Source organism: Nematolebias whitei, chromosome 13, assembly GCF_014905685.2.
Source record: "Nematolebias whitei isolate Nwh7 chromosome 13, NemWhi1, whole genome shotgun sequence".
Taxonomy (NCBI): domain Eukaryota; kingdom Metazoa; phylum Chordata; class Actinopteri; order Cyprinodontiformes; family Rivulidae; genus Nematolebias; species Nematolebias whitei.
In genome coordinates this window covers 3,454,792-3,465,456 of record NC_056510.1, presented here as the reverse complement: position 1 = coordinate 3,465,456, position 10,665 = coordinate 3,454,792, and the positions used below count along the sequence as shown (strand labels likewise).

Here is a 10,665-nt window from a genome sequence, read left to right as displayed (position 1 = left end):
ACCTCTCTGGAGTTGCTCTACGATGGGAGCAAACCTCTCTGGAGTTGGCTCCGCTCAGACAAACGTCAGAATTAAATTGTTTTTCTATAAATTTAGGTTTTTCAAACAGCTACAACAGATGAGATATGAAATGACAAAACCTCTCCTCAGAACCCTCAATTTAAAAAAAAAAACTGTCTTAGTGTTTTAAGATACAGAGCAGACAGAAAGTAGGAAAAAAGAGCAGATTATTTGATTCCTTTCTAAATAAACTTCCAGTTAAATATCTCATCGCTTCGTTGAAGTGGCTGGTGACATCAACAGATAAGAAAACACTTTTAGGATAAAAGCACACGTTATCTTTAGGTTTCAGAGCGTTACCTAAAAGTTTGACTCAACTGCAAATATAAAAATACATGAATCATTTAGGGCCATTAATTAGACAGAAGTTGTTTACCAGCAGCGCGTGCGTCGTTTCCTTGACAACCAGCTGCAGCTACTTGCAAACCAGTGCCTTGTTGGCTGGTGATGAGAATCTCACGACCGAGGAAAGAAAGCACTTTTTTCAGAAAATCCTCTCGTTTGCTGGCATGCCCGGAGACCCCGGTAAGTTTGCATGTTCTTTACTGGTTTGGGCAACAAATATATTTAAATCAAATGACCTTGTTAAATACGCCCGTCGAAGGCGGCATCATGGTGGTGTTTCCATCTGTCAGTGCATAAACCGGCCCATATCTTCTGATCCTGCTTCTGTTTCTATCAAACGTTTTAAACGTTAGTTTTCTGCTCTAAATGTCTCAATGATCTTGTAAATGCTGAGTCAGCTCCTGGCTAACGCCACCTGTTCCCCTTGTCTCCAGCTCACAAAGTGTCTCTCAGCATGAACGTTTTTGCTCAGCTGACACGACTCCAGTTCCACCCTGCGACAGCCTCGGTGCACTCCGGAGGAGACCTGCAGGTGGAGCTCACCCTGAAGTCTCTGATGCCCGTCTCGGTGCGCATACAGCAGCTAGCTGCTAGCGTTCACTTTGACGTGGATCACGGAGGGACTCTCGGGAGGTCCCGAGGAACTCAGAGACTTACGAACTCGGGAACGATGGAGTTCAGCCTGGGTAACCCGTCGGCAGGTCTCCCCTCCTCCGCAGCTCCTCGTCCTGTGTTGGAACTGGACGAGGTTCAGGACAGGAGCCCCTCGGACAATTCTCTCAACTCCACGGGAGTGGTGTGTAAAAACACTCACCTGCTCATGCGTCGCCATGAAAGCAGCTCGCCGCCGGAAACGCCCAACTGTGTGAGCCCCCCCACCGTTGCTATGAAGGAAGGAGCGCAGATGCTGAAGGTGCAGGACGTAACGCTGGAGCCTGGAAACAACAGCGTCGTCTTCACTGCACCAGTAAGATGCTCTCTCCAGCTCCTATCACCTGAAGAGCATCTCCCTCAGCCTGCTCTCCTGAACCTCTTTCCTCCTGTGTTCTCAGAGTGGACAGCCTGGTTCCTACATGTTGCGGCAGCTGTGTGCCACCGTGGGCCCCGTTCACTTTGTCCAGTCTCACATCTACCCGTCGGTCAGATACGAAGTGTATTCTCAGGAGCCCCAGCTCACGGTGGAGCCACTCGCAGGTCTGAGCGTTTTATTTCAGTAAAATCAAAAAGGTTTTGTGTCGCTGCTGATGACTCATTTTCAGGTTCTGCAAGTTGAGTTCATTTCACTGAACTTCTTTAATATCACTTTTTTCCATCACCCGTTCGACCCTCTGGGACTTTTGATCATTTATTGAATTCATCCGTTCAAAAATGACGCACCAAATAAAAGTCAGAAATGTGTTTTATTTTATTATTTTGATTTGTATCTATAACAAGAAGCTTTGAAAAAGGTATTTGAGAATCCCCAAAGAAAACACCGCAGTTAGAAAAGCTCCACACTTTGTAAATAAATCGTCCAAGTACCGTAATTTCCGGACTATTGAGTTCCCCTGAATTTAGGCCACGCCCACTAAATAATAATAAATAAATAAAAAGATAAATTTGTATTTAAAATAGGCTGCGCTTGTGTATAAACCGCAGGTGTTCACGTTGCAACATGGAGATATTTACACAGATTTTTAAACATTTTATGAAATACGTACCGGTAACGTACACAAACGTACAGTATTTACACACGGTAAATGTTTTTTTCAGAACAGTTCCTGTAACACGGCTGGTTAAAACAACAACAACAACAGTAGCCTACCAGGAAGTCATTGATCGCTGGCTTCGTCGTCCTACTGCTCCACTGTCAGGATCCACTGGCAGGGGAGTAAAAGTTGCTCTGCACATGCAGGGAGTCCCCCCCACGTTCTCTCCTCCCCGTTTCAATGGTCCTATGACATGTTCGGTAATTTCACTGGTCAGATTTATTTATTTATTTAAAACCGTTATTTATACAGGTAGTTTCATGAAGTCATGAGGACCCACCCCCCAAGAGAGACGTGTATTGAGCAGCTATACGAGCGCCCGGGCGTGACGATGCTAAATGTTTTGGCGGCAGGAAGCTCGTTAGCCCGTCAAAAAAAACTAACAAACATAAATTAGCCGCAACGTTCAAGGCCTGTGGAAAAAAGAAGTGACTTATAGTCCAGAAATTACGGTAATAAAACTATTATTAAAAGCAAAATTTAACTTGTCCAACCACCCCCACCCGTCCTCACCAGCTGACAACCAACGCGTCCCTCCCAAGACCAGAATCCCTACAAACGGCACCGTGCTTCTGCTGCTGTGCTCGTTTCCTGCATCCCTTTTTTAACTAAACATTATTATTATTTATTTTTGCTCATGGAACTCGTTTGTGTCCTCAGAGCCCCTGTTGGCAGGTCTGCCTCAGATGGTGAAGTTCACGCTGTCGACGGGTCATTACGCCGTGAAGAAAGGAGACGCTCTGCAGCTCAGTAACTCCGAGACCATGCCCATCCTGCCCTCCGCCAGCTGCACCACCCGCATCAGCACCTCCACCACCGGTCAGCCAGCGGACGTCGTCGACACTTTGAACAGCTAACAGGATTGTTTCCATGCACATTATCGTTAAACGTCGTTGCTTGTGTCCACGTGATCAGAGCTGGTGGGTGAAAGCATCCTGTCCATCCAGTCCTCGGAGAAGGTGACCAGCATCAGCCTTCCTCCCACCCCACCCTACCACACGCTGGAGTTCCACTTGGAGGTTCTGTGCATCATTCCGTCCGGGTCTGAGCGGCCGGCCAACGAGAGGCTGACGAACGGGGAGATCCGCCATCGGCCGCGCAGCTACAGCCACCCTGACACCCCGATGATGGCCGTCGACCAGAGGGTGAGACAAACGGTCGTTCGGACGTTGAGTGAGCGTTCACTGCTCATCAGGGAGAGCGGGCGGTGGGGACACTTCCTGTTTCTTCTTATGTACCGCTCAGACAGCAGGACAACAGTTAGATTATAATTATTGATCTATTACAATGTAGTGAACCAGTCGTGTTTAACTGGTCACTTTTGATTTTATTTGTGTTCTTATAACACCCCACTACATGGATTGGTAAGTAAAGAACTTGTAATTTAGCTAGTTGGGTGTTTTATTTTAAATATTTATTAATTATAAAGCAGGCTTGTGTGAGGTGCGTATGAATTGGTGATGTGATTTGACAGATCTAACCAGTTGAGTCAGGTCCTCTGGGCAGGTTCTTCATCTTCTATCCAAACTTCTTCAGTGTGAGGAGCTGCGGCAGACCGTTCAGATTAGAGACACTGTGGATGAGACGTTCATCGAAAACCACCCGACGCTTCAAGCTGTAAAGGGACGTGTTGCACGATGGGCCATCGGTGACACATTCCAGAGATGTCGCTGCTGTTTTCTGAGCTTATTTACACTTTCATGTTATAGTTTAGATGATGGGCTGAAATATTGATCGAAAGGGGATCGATTTTAAAACGGAGGGTAAAATTAGGCAGAGCTTAAATATAGAACCATTTTGCCTAATCTGTCAGCTCAGTAACAAGATAATGTGTTGAAATATGATCCCCGCTTATTTCTTTGTTCCCCATCATGGAGCGAAGGGGGGGACATGGAAATACCCCCCCCCCCCCCACATCCATTCATCCGGCCGGTTGGCCCAATGTCTTGTGAGCTGGATAATTAGAAAAATAAGTGAGGTGTTGTCTTCCATTTTGGTGTGCAGCTGTGGGCCTGTGATCGGAAGGTCACCGGTTCAAGTCCTCGGACTGACAACATCCACATGTGGGTGGGAAAGGTGAAACTCACACGTGCCTCCACCCTCATTTGTCCTATTGTGGGCCCTTGAGCAAGGCCCTTAACCCCCACCATCTGCTCCCCGGGGCTCCCTACACACCAGCTCTCTGCTCCACACAGAGGCTGTGGTAGCTCAGTGGTCTCTGGCTGCCTCAGGAAGGGCGTCTGGCGTAAAAACAATCACCAAGTCTTTGTGTCGCTTTGGCGACCCCTAAAGAAGGGAGCAGGCGGGGGAAATAAATAAATAAATATATCTATATATTTATATAGAGATATATATTTGCTTCCTGATGTGTGTGTGTGTATAAACTGGTCACCCCAATAATTTGAGGAAATTATGCTTTCTATTTTTTTTTGCTTAAAAGTATAGTTTCCTTAAATCATGTGGGTGGTCCTTGGGGTGGCCAAAGATTAATTTGTTGAGGCCAAGACCATCAGGGGCCACCCCCTGGCTCTGCCATTGGTGGATTAAATTGCTCCCTCCACTTGCCAGGATCCGTCACGCTGCGCTGCCTCGGACGAGCATCAAAGACAAAAACCTCCGTGTGTTCCTCTCCACAGTGAAACTCCCACTCGCTCCAAGAACATTAAGGTTTTACTCACATTCTCTGTTCACTTCCAGTCCAGAACAACAGTCGTCTTGAAAACTACAAAATATTCAAATCCCTCAGCGACAGGGGGACATTCCTCCCGTTTGTCTCACATGTGAGTTACGATGGTCCTAAATACATGTATCAGTTTATTAATTGTCTGTAATCAAATGCAGGGTGTTGAAAGACGAACTTTGATCTAAGGAGAATTGACTCACGTCTGACCGTCATTCCAGCAGAATGAATCCAATATGGACGCCTTTTGTTCCTGTGTTTAAGTAAAAGTTGTGACCAAGTTGTCTGATGTGGTGTGTAACTCCACACCGTGATATCCAACGCAGCTACAGCCTACCGGTACTTTCAAAACATCCAGTCAGAGATTTTATTTGTTTCTGCAGATGTCTATCGACTGTCCGTGGTCCATTTACTCCACCCTGCTGACCCTCACCTTCTACATCCCCTTCAAGACCAAACACTCTCTGCTCTCTGCTGGTAACAGGTGAGCCCTCATCCTGGCATGTTGGATTCATAAAGTTCATCAAATGAAATAAGAAATGCACAAACGATGTTCTGACCTTACCCCACAGAAAGTACATCCAGGTGTGTTTGCAGAACGTGTCGGACGTGAACTTCACGCTGGCCGAAGTGAAGCTGACGGAGAAGCAACACGCTTCGCTGGAGCTGCAGTCCTTCAACACTAAAACCCACCAGGTGAGAAGAGAGCAGGAAGTCCAACACAGGACGTTCAGAACTGAAACACCAGAAGAAGATCCAGATGTGATTACATCGTACGTGTTTGTTTCCTCCGTGTGTAGCTCTTGTGCAGTAAGCACAGTGTGTTCTGCCTGTGGGAGGTGAGGTGGAAGGATGACCTGCCTTCCTGTCTACAGTGCGTCTTCTCCGCCAACTTCTCTCCCGTCAACCAGGAAGCCTCTGCCTTTAAACCGTTCCACTACCAGTTCCAGCTCGAGAGAGTCACTGTGAGGACCCAAACACTTGAAACGCTGATTCTGGTCGACTCTCAGCGAGTCCAACCAGTCTGATCTCCTGTTTAGAAGTGAAGACGACACATGTTGTTGTGACTCTGAGTGGCTGATCGTAACTGTGCTTCCTGCTGCAGACGTTGTACAGCGTGAGAGCAGACATCTTACCTCCTGCTGGCGAGCAGCACTGTCGCTGCGGCCTGGTCTGTGGACTCCAGGTGTGCATCACTCGACTGACCGAGCCTTCAGAGGGAGAGATCACAGAGGACAGCAGAACGGACACAGATGGACTCAAAACAACCAAACTCATGTATGAAGGTAAGTTATCACCATCACATGACGTTATCCATGTGACAGTAGAATCTATAAATGTATTCACCTCCAAGCCACGTCATTAGTTTCACTTCTCACAGGTGATTCTTATTTAAGTAAACAATGTTCCCACTTTATATCTAATCATCAGAATCAACACCTGTAAGCTTTAAGTGCTACCAACATGAAGACCAAGGAACCCTGAACACACACAGGTCAGAGACTAATCGGGCCGAGAATTGACTGGAACCGGGTCCAACGTTCCGATTCTCCCGGAATCGTTCAGATTTTAATTTTCGATTGCTACTTTCGTTACGTAGTCCGTCGAACACCAACGAAGAAGAATCTGCAGGAAGTGTGTGTGCGACCGTGGACAGTGTGCGGCCGCGATCGAAACGTGGCTCAACTTTAATAAAGAAATGAGCGGTCGGCTCAGCGCTACGCTTGCAATAAGATTAGATCGTGCAAAGGAGGGTGCATGACCAACACCTCGGGGATCGTGGTGCAGAAGTAAGAGTGCCCCATGTTTGACGCGCTGCGCGGGGCTGCCTCCTCCTCCGGCTTCGACCCGCAGCCCGTCAACCCTCTGCAGTCCGAGTCAGGTCATTAAAACTATGAACTGCCTCTTATTCCAACATTAAAGCAGCCAACAAGTTTTACTCGACCTACAGCGGTGGGTCAACTCCAGCGCAAGTACCATGCTAACGTTAGCGCGTGTGTTTTTTCATAGACCAACAACAAGTTCACGAGTTTGATATTTATATACTGGTTTAAAATATCCCTGTGAGAAATTCATAGTAAAGTTACTCAAAAGTTAAAAGTTCATAGAATTAAAATTCAAAGAGTTCCTCTCGTCTCAAAAAGTTCCTCTAAAAAGAATCGCTAGGAACCGGAACTTCAACGAGGAATCTGAATCGTTCACGTTCAAACGTTGCCCAACTCTAGAAAAGGAGTGAAAAAGTTTAAATCAGGGTTGAGTAAGAAAAAACTTCCCAAACGTCAGACGGGACTTTCCCAAAAACAACTCTCTAAACGTGGGAGAAGCTGCTGTGGTCACACGAGACAAAGATCTACGTTTCTTCCGTTCAGGACAACAACTCGTGTGGTGCAAACACACCACCTCTCATTCTGCTGAGCGCACCGTCCACACACTGAAGCACGGTGGTGGCAGCATCATGCTGTGGGATCATTTATACACTCGGGGGGTAAACGTGTCTGTCTGGTAAAAATGTAAATAGTTACTGCAACATTTATTATTGGAACAAACACAAGACAAGCCCTTTGTGCGTGTGTGTGTGTAGTGGCTGACAGCAGCAGCAACTGGGCGGTGTGTGGAAAGAGTTCAGGGGTGGTGCTGATGCCGGCGAAGGTCAACGCCGCGCACAAGGTGCAGATCGAGGTGATGCCGCTGTTCGCTGGACATCTGCCTTTCCCCAAGATCAAAGTGCTCAAATACCTTCCTCATGCGGCCGCAGTGGCCCCGCAGCCAGACCCGGGTAAGACCCCCCCACCACCACCACCACCACCACCACCACCACACTTCAAGCAAACGACAGTTAAACTTTTAAACCAACATTTTTCAAATTTACCCTGCTAGGATTAATAAAGTATACATCCATACATACAGTCTTCCTTTCTCACTTAATTCCTTCCTTCCTTTCTTAATTGTTTCTTTCCTTCCTTGCATTCTTCCTTGCTTCCTTCCTTCCTTACTTTCTTCCTTCCATCCTTCCTTCTTTTCATCCTTCCTTCCTTTCTTCCTTCCATCCTTCCCTATTTACTTCCTTTTTTTCCCTTACTTCCTTTCTTCCTTACTTCCTTCCTTACCTACTTGTTCTACAATTTACATCAGACACTTGATCTTTGCAATTTAAACATCAAACAGAAATTAAACAAAACAATTTTTCCACATTTAAGGACTAATGTTTTCAGGAAGACTGCCATAGATTTCCTTCCTCGGCTCTTGTTGTTGCTGTTGTTGTTGCTGTTGTTGTTATTGTTGCTGTTGTTGTTGTTGCTGTTGTTGTCGTTTGCCTTTAGACCATTTGGTTGACGTTCCCCGTCTTGTCGGAGTGCTTGTCGGTGCCGGCTCAGCTCTCGGTGACGATGCCGTCAGCCTCCTGCTGACCTGGCTCCTCCCTCTGATCGACGTAACGACTTCTCTTCTTGCCGCCTGCAGACAGCTGCGTGGAGAACGACAGCCTGTCCCTGCTGGACAAGACGCTGGACGACCAGGCGGACACGGCGAGCATCCGCAGCCGGGGCAGCGTCCACTCGGTGGGCAGCAGCGACCAGCAGCAGCAGAGGGGCGTGGCCATGCCGCGTCTGGAGCCCTTCAGCCCCGGACAGGTGTTCAACCACAGCCACACCCAGCAGGTCCTGGTGCTGCCCACCACCGACGACCACATCATGGAGGTCAACGCCACATGACCCTGGGGGTGAGACTGCCCGCACCCTTGTTATGGGACTTGGCCCAGACTCTGGATGAACTCCTTTAAGCTCTGAGACACATCTGGGCCGGGTCCAGGTCAGAGGTCCTGCTGCAGGTCACGATACGGACGTAATCAGCATGAAACATCACTGGAGCCGTGACGGACTACACAGTGAAGAGCCAACTGCTGATACGTTGAAATAAAAACTCTTTCCTGCCATACTTTGTACATATCTCATTGAATGGATTTATAGATATGAATATATATAAATATATGAACTGATGAATCAAATCTGTTCCTGTCGTGCTGTTTTCAACTGAAGAAACCTTCTGTGTGTGTTCGCCATGATCGGGATCAGGACGTGCTGATTTGGGCCTCGGGTGGGTTCAAGTTGGAAACTTCTGCCTTTCAGACGGTTCTTTGATTGACCCGGCTCTGAAAGACGAGTTTAATTCTGACCAGACTGATCAGCTGCTTTGAATGTTTAATTAGTTGTTATCATCCCCATATGTAGCGTCAGACTGCCCCTCCTGTACCTCCTAGTGGGTTTCAAGGTGCGTTGTTAGCGATGATAACAGGTTCACATGGTTGGGTTCAGAGTAGAGGGTCTGGCGGTTAGGTTTAGGCACAAAGGTAAGGGGTTATACATGGTTGTTGGCGTAATATTCAGTAATTATCTACAAATGGCACTAGCAGCAGCTAGCAGTAGCACTTCCTGTGTTTTGACCTGATTTCAGTTTAAACCACTCAAATTTCCCAGTCTTTGCATTAAAACAGGGTTTTGAGCATAATCTGTTCAGTTTTTAAGAAATATAAAGTTAATTATTTTAAAAACTGCAGATTAAAAATGTTAAGGACATAAATGAGGGCCTTGAAAATCCTCTTGGCCTGGTTTGAAATATTTTGTGGCTTTTGAACGATTGTACAAAACCTGCGTTTGAAACTGCCGGCTGATGGCAGCTGTGCTGTACTGAAAGCATCAGCACGCAGCTTTGTGGTTTTAGACTTGGTCTCACGTGCGCAGACGTTATCATGATCACTCAACATTAAACGAGAAAAATCTATTTCACGTACAAACGGGTGCCATCTTGTCAGGTGGATGTGATTGTATGAAAAAGGTCCTACGCATTATTTGTTCTGAATTTAGTCTCGGCAGGTAAAATGTTATTTACTGAATGTTCAGCGCTAAAGTACAAACGGCTCAACTGATGAGGTGGAACGTGACCCGGTCAGTCAGAGCTAAGAAGTAAAGATGGGCACAGGTTTACCAGTCTGTGAAAAACTCTTAACTTCAGATTAATGTCCGTCAGTGGGACTTTGAAGATCTCGTCATCTCCAGCTCGTAATCTCGTTAAGATGTGAAGAAATCTGTGCACGAAGACATTAACTTTGAGCTGTGCACGAAATGTAAAGATTGAGGAAGTCAAACTAACAACAGTTACATTGTGTGACATCGTTTTACTTTAAATTGAACTTTTTGTTTTAAAATCTGCAGAAATCTTCATTTTAAGCAATAATTCTTTAAAATAGTTCACATTTTTGAACAGTTTAAACCTTGAATGATATAAAAACGTGTGCAGTGACAAAGAGGCCTAGAATTTTCTCACTTATTTAGCAAAAATGTTTGTAGAATTTAATTTATCCTGTTTTTTTTTCCTCCTAACGAACTGTTCCCAGTCAAACCACACGTGTTGAAGATGGTCTGGGTTTCCTCGAAGCTGCAGGAGGCCGAGGGAGACGCAGCGTGACGGACGGAGAAATAAGAACGTGTGTGCACTGACACACAAATAACTGAAGGAAGAACTGGATCAAAGAATCACTTCTAATTGTTTTATATCAGAATGAGGTCGAACCTGTTGATCATTTGAATGTTCTGGTTTGTATCAGGAAAATAGTTGATATCGTTTGCATTTCTTTCAGTTTTTTATGGATCTTTAACTACAGACAGGAAACAGATTTACAAAATAAAATGTATTCTGGATGATGGTTGTAGATCAGAACAAGAAAGAAGAACTCAAAGTCTTAAAAGATTTAATCAGAAACTAAACGATGCCGTGGTTTTTGAATTGAAGGTGTTAAACTTCACTTTTTTTAAATTGAAGGTGTTAAACTTCACTTTT

General features: G+C 45.9%; 2 protein-coding genes across 2 annotated transcripts in view; both read left to right on the top strand.

Moving 5' to 3' along the window:
- Positions 1 to 8,836, top strand: part of trappc10 (trafficking protein particle complex subunit 10) — a 30,546-nt gene extending 21,710 nt beyond the window's left edge. The window contains exons 11-21 of the mRNA XM_037687151.1: positions 476 to 585; positions 840 to 1,372; positions 1,458 to 1,599; positions 2,814 to 2,972; positions 3,069 to 3,298; positions 5,217 to 5,317; positions 5,406 to 5,529; positions 5,634 to 5,798; positions 5,939 to 6,119; positions 7,415 to 7,609; positions 8,293 to 8,836. Coding sequence (XP_037543079.1) covers positions 476 to 585; positions 840 to 1,372; positions 1,458 to 1,599; positions 2,814 to 2,972; positions 3,069 to 3,298; positions 5,217 to 5,317; positions 5,406 to 5,529; positions 5,634 to 5,798; positions 5,939 to 6,119; positions 7,415 to 7,609; positions 8,293 to 8,543 — 2,191 coding nt within the window. The 3' untranslated portion in view covers positions 8,544 to 8,836. The remainder of the gene's footprint in view (positions 1 to 475; positions 586 to 839; positions 1,373 to 1,457; positions 1,600 to 2,813; positions 2,973 to 3,068; positions 3,299 to 5,216; positions 5,318 to 5,405; positions 5,530 to 5,633; positions 5,799 to 5,938; positions 6,120 to 7,414; positions 7,610 to 8,292) is intronic.
- A 293-nt stretch (positions 8,837 to 9,129) lies between these two features.
- gdf3 (growth differentiation factor 3) overlaps positions 9,130 to 10,665 on the top strand; it is a 54,165-nt gene continuing 52,629 nt past the window's right edge. Inside the window, exon 1 of the mRNA XM_037687150.1 lies at positions 9,130 to 9,178. Within this exon, the coding sequence (XP_037543078.1) occupies positions 9,130 to 9,178 (49 nt within the window). The remainder of the gene's footprint in view (positions 9,179 to 10,665) is intronic.